The following is a 20,060-nucleotide window of genomic DNA, read 5'->3' on the forward strand; positions in this document are numbered from 1 at the left end:
GTAAAAAGCAACTGCAAATGCATTACGTTATATCGTTGATGAACTTCCAACATCCCCATACTAGATAATGAACTTGTTCTTTGCTAATGGCGGCTGCTTCAAAACCCGGAAATGATCCGATGCTGATCAACAATGCTGATTTCTGCGTTAAACACAACGGTAATATAATTGGAATTTCGAGTTTCTGAGTTTAGTTTATATTGCTTAGTTTGTTAAATATTTTGTAACCAATGGCCTCTGAAAAAAATGAAATATCAATTGAATTGTATTTTCGTAAAATGGAGACTTCGTACACTTTCACAATTACACCATTGTGCGACAATCTGATAATATAAGACGTTGTTTGTGTGTGTGTGTGTGTGTGTTTCTGCGCATGAGGCTGCGTTATGTGATGATATGTTGTCTGTCACAGCACGCCTACACTTTTCAACTATTCAAACAAGATGGGACTCATTTTTTTATAAAAGTTTTATATATTAAAACAAATAATGTTGTGTGAACCAGATAACAATACAAATTCACACTTAGACGAACTGACCACAGCGGTTCGACGAAACGACTTCACATTTGTTATTCATGATGAGTTAGACGAAACAGGTATTAGACGAAACGACAGTAAACCATTTTTGTGGACTTGTGTTGTGGGGGAGTGGGAGCCGGAGTATCCGGATGTAAACCCACACGTTCGATATGGTTACCACCAACCAAATTGAAGATTGTTTCTGTGAGTGGGCATTGAATCCAGTTCCGATAGTCTTACTCTAGATAAGAAGAGTGTAAACCAACCATTGTGCAAGTCCATATAAACAGACATCCAATGCCCAATAATTTTTGCAAAAACAGCTCTGGAAGTCCATATGCATCCCTTGGATAAAGACTGTGCAAAAGAAAAACAAAGTGAATACAAAGCAATTATTTCTTGCTTTAATGGTACCATTTGCATGAGTTTGTGGTTAAGACAGGTAAACATTAATAAGTTTTTGCAGCTTCATGCAGTGTTCCTTGAGCCCTTGCATAGGTGATACAATTTTACACCTTTAGACAATAGACAGCGCATTTTAACTTTCAGCAACCCTTTGGGTCATAAAGCTGAGAGTTGAATTATTGCAACCACCACTGCGCTTGCCAGAGCCTGATAACATGCAAAGGCTGTGTTTTTATAGTTTGTGTGTTATTAGTCTGGAAATTACTTCTTCTATTTTGCAAGTATTTTATCTTCTAAGTTATACATATCATTATGGATTTAATGGATTTAAACCATCCAAATGTAATTTGGCAATTGTTAACTTATGTGTAATCACACATCTTCTTGCCTATGTCAGGTCAAAATCTGGGATCCATTTTATTTTAGATAAGTATACCCTTTGGGGCATGTCAATTACCAAAGCAACGATTTTCTGGCTATTTTTGTGTGCAAATAATAAATATCCCATGAATAAATATTAATTGTTATCAACAGGGCCAAAACATCAACTTTTGGGAAATGGCCGCAGACTTTTTTTCGGAAAAAAAGACACAATTTTCTGGCTTTGGGGAATGAAAAATACTGAGGTAGATGGAAAATTTAGAGAAAAATGCATGATTTTAAAGAAATTTCTGTAGGGGAAAGGGCCTTTTTGGTTAAAGGAAAGAAAAAGAGTCCCTTTGCGGAGATTTTTTGGCCCTGATCAATAACATGTAAAATTAATTTTAAAGGTAAAGGTAAAAGGTCTTTTTTATTATGGTGTCACCCCTATTGAAAGGGCCAGCCAATTTTGGCTTATGAGACACTTTTTGTGTGTATACCATGTACCTCCCAACTCCTATCACTATGCCAGGCGCCAGGCTGATAGAAGTCTGTAACCATTCATGTTTAACGCTCGCGGCTCACGAGCCGGCTATATCGGAACAAGTCCCATGACAAACATCCATTCTTCGACAAATGCTCCCCATGGGGCTCGAACCTTTGATCTTCCGATCCCGAGATGGACGCCTTATCCTTTAGGCCACAGCTATCTTTAAATTTGTACACTAAATAGGTTAGAAAAGATGGACACATACCAACCTAAACGTTTTCCACCCCATATTCAGACCCTACAATCATTTTTAAGCCTCAGTTTATTCCTGTATAGTATATGATACGTGACACGACCAATCATTCTGTAATTATCAATGCAAAATTAATGCTATACATATATGCATATTTATTTTTAAGCTCAGCTGATAGCTGCCGTTATTGAGCAGCTATTTGAAGAGCTAAAATATTCCTTCAAAGAAACAGGAAAAGGTAAGATCATTTAAATAAATAAAAATAGTAAGGTTCATGGTTAATGGCATTTTATTTGAAACCAGACTTTTGAATATTATTGGAACAACTCTTTTACTTAAAGGGACTGTCAACCACGAATGACGAAAAAAGAAAAGTTGTAAAATACCGTATTTATTTGCAATTATTAGTTAATATTGATTTAAATTTCACGACTGGTATATTACATTACTTGAAAAAAAGTTCATATTTTCAGTATATTCGGAAATAAAATTTCGCTATGTGAAATCGAAAGTACATCGCAAAAATAGGTGACAGAACGATACACACACTATAAATAACGAAAGTAGATTGATCATTGTATATATAAATATATACAATTCACTACGCATGCACAATTTGCATTCCCGGGTTTACCACGTGACGAGGATGATCAATCTACTGGCGTTGTTTTTAGTTACGTGGTAGTTACCTGGTAGACATACCCAGTAAAATTTATTAATCAATATAAACTAATAATTGTAAAAAAATACGGTATTTTACAACTTTTCTTTTCTTGGTCGTCGTGGTTGACCGTCCCTTTTACTTTTTAAATCACTAGCCATAGGGAAGCATTTGACTCCCATATTTTTTCCAAAATTAGATCTACAATACAAATCTTTTCACTAATGTATTTGCCAGAGACAGTTATTTCTTGCCATTGAGATTGGTCATGTGTGTTGTGTTGATTACTAAAAAAAAATTTTTTTAATAAAAAATGAAAATTTTCAATGCCATTCTTACCAAAGTATTTCTTTCATTTTCAGTCTCTGATGATATTTTGGCAGCGTAAGTAACTGACATTCTAAAAATATATACTCAAACTTAGATGAAATGACATTTTCTGTGTAAATTTAAGTATTGTTTTGTGTTCTAACAATTAAGATCCAATTTCAGTTAAATGTAAATGTCTAAATGATGTAAGATTTTTGCCCACAGAATTCACAATTTATTTGTTAGTAGGTTAGTATGGATATCGATATGTAAGCACTCCTGAGAAGAACGCTGACTGATTGATATAAATTGATTATATTACAAGCTCTGCATGAATTTTGCATAACAAAATAGCACAAGAACTTCCAAGAAAATATATTTCAGCTTAAACAATGTGTTTGATGCCACATTGGTGCCTGCCCTTGATTTGGTGGACAACTGCAGTGTCACCGTGTTGACCTGTCCAGCAGGCAGACATGTGTATCAGGTAAGATACCGGTGGCATGCTATGCACATAAATGTTAAATGTGTCCTTGAATATTGGCATGGCTGCTATGTCTGTGAAAAAATGGTGATAATGCATGGAAAAAAGCTGTTACTATAGGTACAACCCTGCTGCTTCTCTGAAATTGTCACAACACAAAGTATGAAGTATATTTTTTCAAATATTGAATTGCAAATTCATTAACTGTGATTAAAAACAACAATTTTTATTAGCTCGACTATATATATATATAAAAGTGGAGCTATCCTACTCACCACGGCGTCGGCGTGAGCGTTGGACAATGTTAAAGTTTGCGTACCACGTAAAATATTTTCAATGTCCCTTGACATTTTGCTTTTATATTTTGCATACTTCTTTACCAACATTACCCCAACCTATAAACAAGAGCAGACAAAAAAAACACACAAATATTTATTTATTTCAGTTGTGAAGGACCATCCCACCCAAGTTATTACTATCAAACTTGAAATGAAATCTTATTACTTTGTTTTATGTCCTTACAAATGTTCAATAGATTGTGAACAATATACCATGAACTCAGAATCGTCTATAAAGTACAACTTCTTTAAAACATAAGCGATCGATATGTTTCAATTATGGTCCTCTTCCACTTAGAATATGACTACCGGTATATTACCTTGACCTTATTGAATATGAACAAATTTCCCATGATGGCTTACGTTATACTGTCAAGCACTCGAATAGTCAAGCGCTGTCTTCTGACTACTACTAGAGTTAGAATAGTAGCAAATTTCTCCAGCTGACCTGGTTTTCCACCTTCCTTTTTGTGCTACCTTTCAGAAAGATTGGTATAGCAGTCATAATGGTAGCGTTTATGTGCATTAGTGTATCTGAGCTTTTCAGTACTGTCACATGGTCATTCATAGTACATTTTTAAAATCAATCACAAATGTCTTTTTTATAAGATGATTTTTTGTGTGTAACACCCATCTACCTACCTCAAAGGCTAAGAGATAAGTCAAATTAACCTTTATGCATGCTGGGAAATTTGTTGTCTGCTAGAATGTTGTCTGCTGAATTTCTAAAATTAGCATTTTCTTCGATTTTTTTCTAAGAATACTATCAGAATAGCAAACAGTTTGGATCCTGATGAGATGCCATGTTCTGTGGCGTCTCATCTGGATCCAAACTGTATGCAAAGGCCTTCAAAATTCGGTTCCAGCATCTGCAAGAGTTAAGGCATAAAACAGCTTGGCTTGATTTTACCTTAGTCATTCAACATGATATTTTAAAACAATCTCCATTTAAATTACTACCATGGATAGATTAAGTGTAGCATGCTACCCCATTTCCCATCTTCAAAGGTCAAAGTCACATTTAATTGTGAAATATGGCCCATTCTAATGCTTTTTGGGACTGTAACATTGTCCTTCATCATGAAATTTTAAAATAACCACTGATTTCCACCATGAGCGAAGAGAGCATGCCATATTTATCATCTGACTACTACAAAGGTCAAGGTCTCACTGAAAGGTCAAAGGTTTAATTCTTGTCCAGACTGAAACTTTGTGGCTCATCTTTCAATTTTAATCAACCATAAATGTTTTTCATGACTGAGTGCCAATGTATATGAATTTTAGTATTTTTGTGTGTATAAGATCACATGTAAAGGTCTGAGGGAAGATCCAAACTGTTACTTACAGATGAAATTATCAATCTAGCACTCTAAAGGCCAAAGGTCAAACATGGTCATGGAACGAATTTGGAAATAATTGAAAGCGTTATTGACAATTTGGATTGACAAGTAAGCAACAGGCTTCAAGTTAGTTTAACAGGTGTAAGCAGCTTTGAGTACCTATTGTGATACTTAAACTTTCCCATCTGTAAAGGTTTCATATTTGTTTTGATTGTTTTGATTGATCAGATGTTTTATACATGTATTTGCCCATATATTACAGTATTACAGTGTTCAACCAGTATCTATGACCATTAATACTAAGTTTCTAGCTTACTGTAATAGTACAATAGTATTAAACCCAATATGAACATTGACAAATTCCAGGTAGATTGTTCTGCTACCAAAAAAAATGGTTCACGAAAATTCATTTGATTTGAATGACTGTGTTTCTGACACAAAAGAAATTGCGTTCATCTTCAAGATACACTTACAGTGAGTTTTATTTATAAATGAAAGATGTTTAAAAGTATGTTTATAATTTGTTCTGACTTCCATCAGAAAAGGCTGATTGGTACATGAAATACAATGGTTGAAAGCACTATCGTTGTGTGAATAAAATATTTTCTGAAATATAATTTAAGAAACTGTTGTCTGCCAATGAAGAGAACTCAACATACTGCTGAAATTAAAGTTATGTCCATGAACTGAAATATGATTGTGAATTACTGATTAACAATCTTGTATCAAATAGTATTTCTTTGCTTTCAGTCTGCTTATAGGATGTTTACATTCCATGTTGCAGGTGATTGGCAGCTCAGGAACGCCATACACCTGCCTTGTCAGCTGTCAGTATTGCTCTTGTCCAGCATACAGATTCTCTGTCTTGAAAAAGGAGGACCATGTTATGGTATGATGGTGTAATTCATTAGCTCTATTGACTTTATTGACTCTTTTGATTTTTTATTCCCCTACTAGTTCACTGTACTGTCTTTCAGTCAAACATTTATTTTTTTGGTCCAAATTGGACTAAAACGTTTTCCAAAAGGCTACATATACTTGGAGGAAATTAGGTAAACAGGCGATGTTAAAATCATGCACTACTACTAAGGTCAGGTTATTGTATCTGGACCTAGAACAAAATGTATTATTTTAAGAACTTAAAAAATGACATAGCATATGATTATCTTTTTTTCTCCTGAGGTCAAATAACAATAACTATGGATTAACATTGAATAAAAATAAATACAACAAGAACTGTAAAAAAACATAATATATTATCATGAATGAAAAGTACATAATATATCATCATGAAATTCAATTAACATGAAGATAAATGTGAGGTTGATACCTTTATAAGCATTTTTTTATCTAGAGGTTAAATGTATATTGTATGTTAAAAAAACAGATCTTTTTATATGAGTCGCGCTCTGTACAGGCTAATCAGGGACGACACTTTCTACCTTGAAAAAATTAAAAAAGCAGAAAGTGTCGTTGTTGATTAGCCTGTGCAGATTGCACAGCCTAATCTGGGACTACACTTTACGCACATGCATTAAACCCCCTTTTCACAGAGCACAGTCCATATGTATTGCTGTGACACATGCTTTTGATTATTAAACGAAAGTACGCTATGCCTTCATTGTCACGCAGATGAGGTGGTCCAAGCCACACGACTGCGTTATAGACCGAGTTATGTTATAAGTTCTGAAGCCACGTTGTGTTGTCAAACGTGAATGCATTTACCCAACCGCATTGATTACTAAGTACATTCCGCTTTTGATGCCCCCGAGGAGGACATATAGTGATCTGTCTGTCTTTCCGTCACACTTTGCATTTAGGTTTCGAAAAATGCTCATAACTTCTATGTGGCTTCAGATAGCAACTTGTTGTTTGGCATGCATGTGTATCTCATTGAGCTGCACATTTTGAGTGATGAAAGGTCAAGGTCATCCTTCAAGGTCAAAGGTAAAATATATGGCTTCAAAGCGGCGCAGAAGGGGGCATTGTGTTTCTGACAAACACATCTCTTGTTATGTGTATTTTATTGTAAAATAAATAATTAAATTGTGAAGTTTACTTCCTTTTACATTAAATGAAACAATTAATTACAGTGATTTTTTTGTATGTGATCGGACTGTCCATCTGTCCGTCCGTCCATCTGTCCGTCTGTCTGTCTGTCCGTCCGTCTTTCCGTCACACTTTGCGTTTAGGTTTCGAAATCTGCGTTTAGGTTTCGAAAAATGCTCATAACTTCTATGTCCCTTGAGATATCACCTTCATATTTGGTATGCATGTGTATATGGAAAAGGCCTTTCCATACGCACAAATTTGTTTTACCCTGTGACCTTGACCTTGAACTTAGGGTCCGCGCTTAGGTTTCGAAATCTGCGTTTAGGTGTGGAAAAATGCTCATAACTTCTTTGTCCCTTGAGATATAACCTTTATATTTGGTATGCATGTGTATATGAACAAGGCCTTTCCATACGCTACAAATTTTGACCCTGTGACCTTGACCTTGAAGTTAGGGTCCGCGTTTAGGTTTCGAAATCTGTGTTTAAGTTTCGAAAAATGCTCATAACTTCTATGTCCCTTGAGATATAACCTTCATATTTGGTAGGCATGTGTATATGGACAAGGCCTTTCCATACGCACACATTTTTTGACCCCTGTGACCTTGACCTTGAATTTAGGGTCCGCGTTTAGGTTTCGAAAATTTGTGTTTAGGTTTCGAAAAATGCTCATAACTTCTATGTCCCTTGAGATATAACCTTCATATTTGGTATGCATGTGTATATGGACAAGGCCTTTTCATACGCACACAAATTTTGACCCCTGTGACCTTGACGATGAACTGAGGGACCCCATTTAGGTTTCGAAATCTGTGTTTAGGTTTCGAAAAAAGCTCATAACTTCTATCAAGCGTTTATAGGGGGCATAAGTCATCCTATGGTGACAGCTCTTGTTTAAAAAAGTTTCGTTATAATCTGATTATTTATCATTAAAATTGATGTTTTCACTAATTAATTTCGTAGCCACATGCTAACTACCTGTGATCATTTGTATGTTTATACATGAACAAACTAAGTAAGATCACAGGTAGTTAGCGTGTAGCTATGATATTAATTAGTGAAAACATAATTTTGAATGATAAATAATCATATTTTAACGAAAAATTAACTTTTATGAAAAAAAAATCACTATGAAATATATATATATATATACTATATATATATATATAACAAGGTATGCAACCAGAGGCGTATCCAGAAAATTTTCAGAGGGGGTGCTCAACAGGGGAGGGTGCAGGAGGGGTGTCCCCTTCCGTCGTCGATTTTTTTTTTTAAATGGCACCTTGAAATGATGCGATTTCCTGCTATCTAATCAGCATTTTGCATGATAAAGGTGCATGTAAAACAAATAAGAACTTGAGTTCACACATCAAGTGTGACAGACACACGGACAGACAGACACACAGGGGTAAATCAAATGTCTCTAAAACCACTAAAGTGGCAATGCCAACTCAAAATCACCCCAAAACAGGGTGCATCGCTTTGAACAGCCATATCTTCATCAATTGTGCAGCGATTTTCACGAGCTCGGTCCTATCCAACGCAGAAATGAATTTCCTTTCTGGAAATGTATATGTCTTGCAATATTTTTACAAATGCTGGGTCAACTTTTAACACGAATCAAAATCGACTGTTTTTGCAACTTTTTTTTCGGTCGTTTCATAGTGGAATGTAACCTTTTTCATTGCAAGGCTTTTCTAAAGTCTCCAAGTTTATCATATTTCAGGGATTCGGTCGTAAACACCTATTTATGCCCTACCATTATCTCCGAAAGATACAACCAGAACAATTGTTTAAAGTGTAAAACATGCCTTCGAGTCAACTATGATATTTTTTAAATGAGTACAGCCCACATGAAACGATTGTTTAGTATATTGTAACCTATAAGACAACGTTTACTGTTAACATCGCGAAAAAGAAGCACTTCTCGATACTTATAAAGCTATTTTCTGTGTGCATGCCAAATTTCAGACCGATCTTTCACGTAAAAATGCTTGAAAATGCATTTTATAATAACGCCTGATAAGCCATATGGCTTTCGCGGTCGGAGCTTTGATTTATAATGGGCGTTCAGGAGTAAAACGATTACCCTAAATGATAACAATCGGTCAAAATACTGGAATATTGTTACAAGCTATGTAGAAAAAGAAGTAAACAACTATTAAAACGTGTTCATGAGTTCTTTCAGCACAAATTGTTGCGATTTGAGATGCTCAAGACGAGTTTTTGTGCGTTTTTTCTCTGAAAACGCATTTTTTCTTAAAAACTCACAATGCTCCTTATATTCATGAAACAAACGCATTTATATCGTGAAATTTTTCAAAACACACAATATTCCACCCAAAAATGATGATTCTTCTGTAAATACAGCTCCTTTGTGACTAGGCCTGGTTTGCGTTTAGGTCACAATATACTAAATAGTTTCCCTATATAATTCAATGTAAAAGCGACAACTTTGAGCGAAAATGAATGCAACATTTTGCACATAGAGACCCCCATAACCATACCTTTTCTTAAAGGCCATTCGAAGCGGAATCGATTTATGCAATTAAAAAGGTCATGTTCAAACCAAGAAAGAACTTGACACAAATCAAAATCGACTGTTTTTGCAACTTTTTTTCGGCCGTTTCTTAGTGGAATGTTACCTTTTTCAGTGCAGGTCATAATACACTAAATAGTTTCCCTATATAATTCAATGTAAAAGCGACAACTTTGAGCGAAAATAAATGCAACATTTTGCACATAGAGACCCCCATAACCATACCTTTTCTTAAAGGCCATTCTAAGCGGAATCGATTTATGCAATAAAAAAGATATGTCATGTACAAAGCAAGAAAGAACTTGACACAAATCAAAACCGACTGTTTTTGCAACTTTTTTTTTCGGCCGTTTCTTAGTGGAATGTAACCTTTTCTAGTGCAATGGTTTACTATAGTCTTCACATGTATCATATTTCAGGGATTCAGTAGTGAACACCTATTCATGCCCTACCATTATCTCTGCAAGATAACACCCGAATAATGGTAAAAAGTGTAAAACATGCCTTCCTGTCAACTATGATATTTTTTTAGAAAGTACAGCCCTACATGAAGCGATCATTTAGTGTATTGTAACCTATAAGACAACGTTAACTGTTAACATCGCGAAAGATAAGCACCTCTCGATACTTATAAACCTATTTTCTATGTGCATGCCAATTTTCAGACCGATCTTTCACGTAGAAATGCTTGAAAATGCATTTTATTATAACGCCTGATAAGCCATGTGGCTTTCGCGTTCGGAGCTTTGATTTATAACGGGCGTTCAGGCGAGAAAACGTTTACCCTAAATAATTACAATCGGTCAAAATACTGGAATATTGTTACAAGCTATGTAGAAAAAGAAGTAAACAACTATTAAAACGTGTTCATGAGCGCTTTCAGCACAAATTGTTGCGATTTGAGATGCTCAAGACGAGTTTTTGTACGCTTTTTTTCTTATTTTCCTCTGAAAACGTATTTTCTTCTTAAAATCTCACGATGCTCCTTAAATTCGTGAAACAGACGCATTTATTCCGTGAAATTTGCCAAAACGCGTCATATCCCACTAAAAAAATGATGATTTTCTGTAAAAACAGCTCCTTTGTGACTAGGCCTGGTTTTGCGTTTTGGTCATAATACACTAAATAGTTTCCCTATATAATTCAATGTAAAAGCGACAACTTTGAGCGAAAATAAATGCAACATTTTGCACATAGAGACCCCCATAACCATACCTTTTCTTAAAGGCCATTCTAAGCGGAATCGATTTATGCAATAAAAAAGATATGTCATGTACAAAGCAAGAAAGAACTTGACACAAATCAAAACCGACTGTTTTTGCAACTTTTTTTCGGCCGTTTCTTAGTGGAATGTAACCTTTTCTAGTGCAATGGTTTACTATAGTCTTCACGTGTATCATATTTCAGGGATTCAGTAGTGAACACCTATTCATGCCCTACCATTATCTCTGCAAGATAACACCCGAATAATGGTAAAAAGTGTAAAACATGCCTTCCTGTCAACTATGATATTTTTTTAGAGAGTACAGCCTACATGAAGCGATCATTTAGTGTATTGTAACCTGCAAGGCTTTTCTAAAGTCTCCAAGTTGATCATATTTTAGGGATTCGGTCGTGAACACCTATTTATGCCCTACCATGATCTCCGAAAGATAAAAACCGGACAATAGTTTAAAGTGTAAAAGATGCCTTCGAGTCGACTATGATGTTTTTTTAGAGAGTACAGCCCTACATGAAACGGATAATTTAGCTCCTACATGAAACGGATTATTTAGCTACATGAAACGGATTATTTAGTGATCCTACATAAAACGGATTATTTAGTGATTATTTAGTATATTGTAACCACAAATCCCGAACACTCAGATACTTGAACTCATTCAATACAAAGATGATGACGTCACTACGTTATTGTCACTGTCTGTAAGACACACAATTACTTGAACTGAATTAACGATGCAATACAGTGACGTAATGTCAGCAGGCCTGCGCTTGCAGTTTGGTTATGTGCGCTGCACTGAGTTGAAAATCGATAGAAATGCTTTATTGGATTTATAATGTACGGCTTTTATTCTTATATGGTAAATTGATTTTAAATGTATCCATTATATGCATGTATACATGCATACTGAAATCTAACAAATGAATGACAGTCACAGTATTGATACATTTTAACGAGATGAAGCGTCTACAAGCATTAACTACATTTGACCTTTAACAGAATGTGAATGGCCAGAAAAGTAGTCCGCTACAATGTTTTTCACAATCTTTATTTTTAAAAGAGATTTCCACAAGTTCGGACTCCATCATTCCTTGCAAAGACGTGCTACTTGTTTTTCATTTGACTTGACAGTGCAAGCATGTGTTGGCAGTGAAACTATCCAATGCGATGGGTGTTACAAAGGAGCTTCAAGTGACAGACGCAGAGATTGGCCGCATGATCTCACAGATGGAATAGAGGGACCAAAGCTAGATTTTTAACGGTTAGCAGAATGACGGTGTACTTTATGTACTTAAATTGCACGTATCAGTGTAGACCACATGTGCTTGAAGCAAAGCAAGTTCAAGTTTTATAGTTGAAATTATTGAACAATTGAAAATCCAAGTTGTAAATACCATCAAACTTAAAGTGTGATATTCGAGTCTTTGGGTAGACGTGTGAGCCATTAGAGATTTGTGTTTTGTAGACACATGTAACTGCCTTAAAGTTAAAAATTTAAACCCAAATACAAACACTGCAAATGCATATGTTTACTAAATATTAGATTATTAAGTGGAATCTCAAAATTTTAAGTACCATTGTTTTGTGAATCGGGTTTGTGCATGGACTTCCATTAAAGGGGCTTTTTCACAGATGTTGGCATGTATTGCAATTTTTCATTAAATGTTTTATATTGATAAATGAAAACATTGGACCTAAAAAGCTCCAGTAAAAAAACAACAAGAATAACATTCAAGAAATAAAAAAGGTACCTTTAGCTGGGCTCGAACCACTGACCCATGGAGTAAAAGTCTATCGTTTAGATCACTCGGCCATCCGTGCTCATACAATGAGTGATTTTTTTTATACGTTATATAAGCAATCCTCGTAGAATCACAAAATATAACGACAACAACAGAACTATCCAAATTATTCAATCGTTTCGCGTTGCAACGTTTTATAATTTTCAGGTTTTTAAATCGTTAAAAGATGCATATACTGGATATTTTAGAGCATGGTAAATGTTCAGTATTACTGTTTTCTATACAAATAACTACAACGAACATTTGCAAACTGAAACATTTTTTATGCCCCCCTTCGAAGAAGAGGGGGTATATTGCTTTGCTCATGTCGGTCGGTCGGTCAGTATGTCGGTCCGTCCACCAGGTGGTTTCCGGATGATAACTCAAGAACGCATACGCCTAGGATCATGAAACTTCATAGGTAGATTGATCATGACTCGCAGATGACCCCTATTGATTTTGAGGTCACTAGGTCAAAGGTCAAGGTCACGGTGACCCGAAATAGTAAAATGGTTTCCGGATGATAACTCAAGAACGCATACGCCTTGGATCATGAAACTTCATGGGTAGATTGATCATGACTTGCAGATGACCCCTATTGATTTTGAGGTCACTAGGTCAAAGGTCAAGGTCACGGTGACCCGAAATAGTAAAATGGTTTCCGGATGATAACTCAAGAATGCATACGCCTAGGATCATGAAACTTCATGGGTAGATTGATCATGACTCGCAGATGACCCCTAATGATTTTGAGGTCACTAGGTCAAAGGTCAAGGTCACGGTGACCCGAAATAGTAAAATGGTTTCCGGATGATAACTCAAGAATGCATATGCCTAGGATCATGAAACTTCGTGGGTAGATTGATCATGACTCGCAGATGACCCCTATTGATTTTGAGGTCACTAGGTCAAAGGTCAAGGTCACGGTGACCCGAAATAGTAAAATGGTTTCGGGATGATAACTCAATAATGCATACGCCTAGGATCATGAAACTTCATGGGTAGATTGATCAAGACTCGCAGATGACCCCTATTGATTTTGAGGTAACTAGGTCAAAGGTCAAGGTCACGGTGACCCGAAATAGTAAAATGGTTTTCGGATGATAACTCGAGAACGCATATGCCTAGGATCATGAAACTTCATAGTTCGATTGATCATGACTCGCAGATGACCCCTATTGATTTTGAGGTCACAAGGTCAAAGGTCAAGGTCACGGTGACCCGAAATAGTAAAATGATTTTCGGATGATAACTCAAGAACGCTTATGCCTACGATCATGACACTTCATAGGTAAATTGATCGTGACTCGCAGATGACCCCTATTGATTTTCAGGTCACTAGGTCAAAGGTCAAGGTCACAGTGACAAAAAACGTATTCACACAATGGCTGCCACTACAACGGACAGCCCATATGGGGGGCATGCATGTTTTACAAACAGCCCTTGTTTAAATTTTTTGCCAATTTACCAAAACGTGAAAAGGCTCCTTTAATCAAATTTATGTAAGTCATTATGTAGAAACACGTATAACGATGTGCGTTGTAACTTCATTTTAAAACGTGTTGGCATTAATACGAATTCCAATACATATTAAATGACGAAAATATTAATTATTTTCTTTATTTATTACTTAAAATTTAGGGTTCAAACAGAGACTGAAGGATTTTCGTCATTTCAGAATGCTTCGCGAAAGAAAAGTATTCTGCCTAATTGATGGTAAATGGCATAGAGGATATTTGTTGGAATCGGTGGATTATCGATTTCAACTCACGAGTGATCATAGAAAATAATATTTTTATGAGTGGCGCAGCCACGAGTGAAAATATTTATTTTCTATGATCACGAGTGAATTAAAATCGATATATGCCATCGAATCTAACAAATTTTCTTTTTATAGTATGCTTTTTTCACATTTTATAACCATTGTTAAAGAGTTTCACTAAAGAATTTCGCTGGAATAATGACGTCATTTCGTCAAACAATGACGTCATTTCACAGTAAACAGTGAAAATTATCGATAATTTTCACTGATAATTTTCATTGTTTGAAAAAGTGAAATTATCACTTTTAAAGCGGGTATATACGATTTAGTCAAATATTTATGAATTTATATAAACTGTGTAAAAAACTTATTATATATATATTTCAATATAAATTAAAATAAAAGTTAAGAAGAACATGTGTCGAAAAATGGGAATAAGCCAGATATTTAATTCTGAAATTGAAAACGGCTGTACAGCCGAATTCGCCAGCATGTATACCATACATGTACGATGTGCATCTAACCTTAGTTTAACGGTTTATTTGAAATTCTTCAACGATATCTATTCATACGACACACGAACACTATCTCCGATCCTAATACAAAGACGAATGCTTCGGTTATTGTAGGAAAATATGTACGTCACTATCGGCTCGGGGCGCTAATTTGTCTTTGCTGCATTTTATGAAATTCGGCTTTAATGTATAATTTTTCTGGCCTATTTTGTGTTATTGTAACATATTTTATCAATATATTACAATTAAACACATATAAAAAATCGTATATACCCGCTTTAATCCACTAATATTTCCCTATAAACCATCGGAAAGCATAAAAATAAAACGGTTGTCACGGGAAAAAGTGAATGCAATTAATTGAGTGAACAACAAATCTTGGGCCGGATAGAAGGCCGGTACCGCGGTGGTTCTGTGGACGTTTAGCCGATCTTGTAGGCGCTTGACCACGTCCGGGTGTAGGGCGGAAATGTCGTGATGCTCCGTAGGGTCCGCTGAAATACATTTCTATTTTAATGGCTTATCTTTATGTTAGCATTACTACTTACGTCAATTATATTTTCATTCGGCATTCGTCTAGATGACACAGGGTTTTAGTACAATAGTCCAAACACGCTTTGTAACAGAATAATAATTCAATAGACGGTCAGAAATATTAAAATGACTCAAAATCGCGTGAAATGCTGAACCAAGTGTACATCAAACTGTCTTTAAACGTGATACATCATACACAACATACTAAGCATTCATTTATTCGCCGATAATTGGATAACATGCACCACACCGGTGACAGACCGGTGTCTAGGTGCCTTCATCACCTCCCGAAACCTCTAATTTTAGAGAAATCTACAAATAAGCAGCTATTATTATACTGTAAACATTAAGTATTCTTTAATAAAAAATGTAATTAAAACATAATCAATTTCATTGCGCAAATTAACATGACAAACAAACATCAAAAGCATCCCGCACACACCCCGGACATCAACAAGAAACAAACAAATCACTCAAACCATAAAATCCATAAATCACTTAAAATTTTTTTTGATAAATCATAAGTATTCCGAGAAATATATAAATGCATATGACGAATTTAACAGCTATATTAAACCGACTTCAACATCTAACCAGTCACACCAAAATGAAAATATTAAGTAATCGTACAATAAGAATGGCTTTAAAATTAAACGTTCATTACGAAAGACAACAAAAAATAATAACACTGACATTTAAACATACCAATATTTCAATAAATATGCTGGAGGTACTATCTCCAGGAAGTGAGAGTCTCGAAAAACACGACACCCATAACTTAAAAAACCTCATTCAAACACAATATTAAGTAAAAGATGAGTCAAAATAATCAAGAAAACTTAGCTGCTTTAGACTTAAATGAAAATACACCCATCGTCTTTCCCAGTAAAGAAATCGGTTCGTGTTAAGATCCCATCTCACATGGACTTAAAACCGAACTGAAAATATACTAAATATAGACTTTATAATTGCAAAATTATAAACATAAAATCAATGTAACCAATTATTACACATGTTCATTAAGGGCGGGCGGGCGGGGTTATCACCCTTTTGTTTTCTTGTTCCATAACGTTTGCCTGTCAAATACACCCTCGAATGGTCACTCAATAGATGTGCAAATCATATATACCCCAAAACGAAAAACTCGTGCGCTTTCGCGCTAAAACATGCACACAAAACCCGTGCATTATTCGCGCTAAACCATTACCATAATTTTTATGCCTCAAAGGCATAATACAACCAGGAATAGTACAACCAGGAATATTTTCACTCTGTATTCACACCATTCATGATACTATTCACAGGTTTAGACTGAAACACAATGATATAAGATATCAATCAGATTCACATTCACACAATTATTTTAACGTTTAACCCTTAATATCAGTGACATTAATTTATACTATCAAAAAGAGTTTTCATTACATAAAAGTAATAATACTAGAACAAATGTTCAAAAAGCTTGGTACGTAACGTCACGTGTACGAAAACATCATCAAAACTGTAAAAATGACTTACTGTGAAACCATTATTAATCGTCAGGCATTAATTTTCATAAATTTCGTCAGTTGACCGATCGGCGAATTTAAGATCCAAACGAACAATCATGCTCTATGTTTGAACAAAAACAAACACTAAGTTGAACAATATTTTAAAACTTTACCGTAGACACGAAGCATTAAATTCCAACATAATCCATGCATACATTTCCTGCTGTTTCGTAATCAAGATTAATCCGGTTTTGACACAAAGGGATGTAGATTACACAAGGTACTTAACTAACACGTTACACTTCTTTAAAACGCGTGTGCAGTACAGCTGTATCGAATGCGTTGACTTTGTTTATGTAGAATGGTAATCAATTAGCGCTAATTGTTTTTAACTTTATTACCCATTAGGTGCATTGTGTTTATCATGGGTGTTGCATATTAGCCATCACGCAGCGAATGCCGATGAAAGACAATAAACCAAATGAAAAGATAACGATGTGTGATCAATATGCGTATTTATCACAAATTAATAAAGAATATTTTAATTGCTGTTTGTTGTTTGATTGTTTGCGTTTAACCACACTTATTACTATTTTATATGTATCAATTAACTTATTTTTAAAATATTGACATTATTGATTTATATACCGGTAGTTTACTTTTTAAGAACAAACACACACATAGAGTTTATATATTTAATGTTGATATCAGAATAAAAAAGTATTTTATTTGAAAAAAAATCACTTAACAATCTGGAACCTCTATTGTATAACACAAACAGTTTTAAAATGGTTGACAGCATTTTAATAAAAATCATACCAACTAGAACACATACCCAAGAAAATAAACAAAAGTGTGGTAATTATAATAATAGAATAAGACTAATTGGCAATTGGCTTCGTTGTTACAAACACTCGTTAACGGTTATTCGATCCCACTTGTCCGCTAATCATAACAATGAACGTGTGAATGGCATACATTAAGAGGGTCCAATACTGTCCCTTGATAACAAAAGACTAGTTAATTGGCATGTGACAAACAGGCCCCATCTCCTGCAGTGATTCTCAAGTGTGTTCCCGCATTCGTACCGCGATTTTTCGCAACTGCAATTGATCGCGAATATGTATTACACACAAATAGGATATTGACTGACACATTTTTTTAAAATTCAAAATCAGAAATCGGCGAAATTAAGTGCTGACGAAATTGTCATTTTTATAAAAATGACGAAATTTTGTGCTGTTGAAAATAAATGGTTTCACAGTATACTGAATAAACATATGAAAGTGCTAATTTAGAATAACTGGCTTGGGGTATACAATAATTATACGTACACTGTTGTGGTATACAGCTTGTACAAACAGTATTATACGCCTGAAAAGGCTGCGAGACCACGCCGTTGAAGAACGGAAGCCAAACGATAAACTAAAGTTATGCCGAATCGAATTGACTCAACAAACAAGGTTACACGCCACTAAACTTAATGCGGTAAACCTCACACTCCCCGCCTGTTATTTCTCAAAATAACACTTTCATGAATGAATATTCTGCATTCTTACATACACAATTATCAGTTTAAGAACATAGTACATACATACACTCTAGACTTACAAAAAATACAGCATTACACATGTAATCTTATGTTATATCCTAACAATTTAAATGCTAACATCTTATATGGATATACCTTATCCAGTAGTTCAATACACCTCAATATAACCATACTGTCAGTAAATGTTACACTTTTTCATAACTTGATGCTTAACTGGAGCCTGCACTAACAAGCAGCACCAACTCAACAACTGGTCTAGTATAAAAGACCTTCTGTTTGTCTTTAGCAACACAGACCTCCACTTTGCGGACACAACCATCTTGACTTGGAAATGTTCTCGTTACTCTGGCCATAGGCCAAAAGTTTCGAGCAACTTCTGCATCTCGTAGAAGTACGACATCGCCCACCCTAAGAAGGTCATGATCTTCATGCCATATCCTACGACCTTGCAAGGACTGGAGATATTCTTTTCTCCAACGGACCCAAAACTGATTAGCAAGATACTGCACTTGCTGCCATTGACTTCTGTACAAATCTTTAACATCCATGTTACCAAGGGACACTTGATCACACTCCAACTTTTGAGTGAGAAGAGCGGAAGGGCTTAACACATCAGGGACCTCAGGGTCATTTGAGACTGGCACTATAGGGCGCGAATTGATGATAGCTGACACTTCAGCCATCAAGGTCACAAGTACATCATGAGACAAGCTCTTCACTCCAAGTAACATTGCTTCTAAGATCCGACGTGCAACACCTATCATCCGTTCCCAGACCCCTCCCATATGTGAACTATGAGGGCTGTTGAATACCCAGACTGAACCAGACTTCTTAAGATATCCCTTTACACTTTCATCCTCTACATTAATGGCTGTAACTTGAATGTTATCAATGGCCCCAACAAAGTTAGTGCCACGATCCGAGCGATACATTTTGACCTTGCCTCGGACCGAAACAAACCTACGGAGAGCATTTGTAAAGGCTGAAGAAGATAAATCCTCTAAAACCTCAATATGGACAGCCCTTAAAACCAAACACGTGAACAGAACAGCCCATCTCTTGGAAGCTGCATGTCCACCCCTGGTCCGCCTAGCTACCACCTCCCAAGGGCCAAAAACATCAACACCTACATAGCTAAAGGGTGATGCTTCCTCTACCCTATCCTCAGGTAAGTCAGACATTTTCTGACATTCAAAACGTCCTCTTAGTCGTCTACATACTACACATTTCTGAATGACTGATGACACGAGACGTTTACCCCCAGTGATCCAAAGTCCTGCAGATCTGACTGCACCTTCAGTAAATTTTCTACCTCGGTGATGAACCAAATTATGGTGATGTTCTACCAAAAGTCTAGACAGGGCATGTTTACCAGGTAGGACTATTGGGTTTTTCTCTAGCAAAGGTAACTTGCTTCTACTCAGACGACCACCAACATGCAATAATCCATCAGA

The 20,060-nt window shown here is 35.7% G+C and overlaps 2 protein-coding genes and 1 long non-coding RNA gene across 15 annotated transcripts in view; 2 read left to right on the forward strand and 1 right to left on the reverse strand.

The window, feature by feature from the left end:
* LOC127872723 (uncharacterized) overlaps window positions 1-14,363 on the forward strand; it is a 228,067-nt gene extending 213,704 nt beyond the window's left edge. For all 5 annotated transcript variants that reach the window (XR_008045757.1, XR_008045754.1, XR_008045755.1 and 2 more), the window contains one exon: window positions 13,175-14,363. This is a non-coding gene — a long non-coding RNA (uncharacterized LOC127872723). The remainder of the gene's footprint in view (window positions 1-13,174) is intronic.
* On the forward strand, window positions 1-14,363 carry LOC127872702 (zinc finger SWIM domain-containing protein 7-like). 9 transcript variants are annotated; one of them, XR_008045734.1, is made up of 7 exons: window positions 1-159; window positions 2,195-2,266; window positions 3,052-3,073; window positions 3,383-3,485; window positions 5,945-6,049; window positions 12,104-13,507; window positions 13,653-14,363. XR_008045734.1 is itself a non-coding variant. In XM_052416039.1 (6 exons), the coding sequence occupies exons 1-6, from the start codon at window positions 87-89 to the stop codon at window positions 12,206-12,208; spliced, it is 480 nt and encodes a 159-aa protein (XP_052271999.1). In that variant the 5' UTR covers window positions 1-86; the 3' UTR covers window positions 12,209-14,363. The 9 variants fall into 9 exon arrangements, 2 of the variants coding, with proteins under 2 accessions (XP_052271999.1, XP_052272032.1); XR_008045742.1 differs by having other exon boundaries at window positions 13,798-14,363; XR_008045736.1 differs by having other exon boundaries at window positions 12,104-13,362; window positions 13,508-14,363.
* A 4,452-nt stretch (window positions 14,364-18,815) lies between these two features.
* On the reverse strand, window positions 18,816-19,787 carry LOC127865152 (uncharacterized). Its single transcript, XM_052405042.1, has one exon. It carries the CDS (start codon window positions 19,785-19,787, stop codon window positions 18,816-18,818), a length of 972 nt encoding a protein of 323 aa, XP_052261002.1.
* Between the last annotated feature and the right edge of the window lie 273 nt (window positions 19,788-20,060).

Source organism: Dreissena polymorpha, chromosome 1, assembly GCF_020536995.1.
Source record: "Dreissena polymorpha isolate Duluth1 chromosome 1, UMN_Dpol_1.0, whole genome shotgun sequence".
NCBI classification, from domain to species: domain Eukaryota; kingdom Metazoa; phylum Mollusca; class Bivalvia; order Myida; family Dreissenidae; genus Dreissena; species Dreissena polymorpha.

Bases quoted from the DNA above. Each gene is read 5' to 3' on its own strand.
- LOC127872702 (XM_052416039.1), top strand. From the start codon at position 87: ATGGCGGCTGCTTCAAAACCCGGAAATGATCCGATGCTGATCAACAAT. The intron at 160-2,194 runs GTAATATAATTG...TTTATTTTTAAG, and splicing joins TTTCTGCGTTAAACACAACG to CTCAGCTGATAGCTGCCGTT. The intron at 6,050-12,103 runs GTATGATGGTGT...TTGACTTGACAG, and splicing joins AAAAGGAGGACCATGTTATG to TGCAAGCATGTGTTGGCAGT.
- LOC127865152 (XM_052405042.1), bottom strand. From the start codon at position 19,787: ATGTCTGACTTACCTGAGGATAGGGTAGAGGAAGCATCACCCTTTAGC.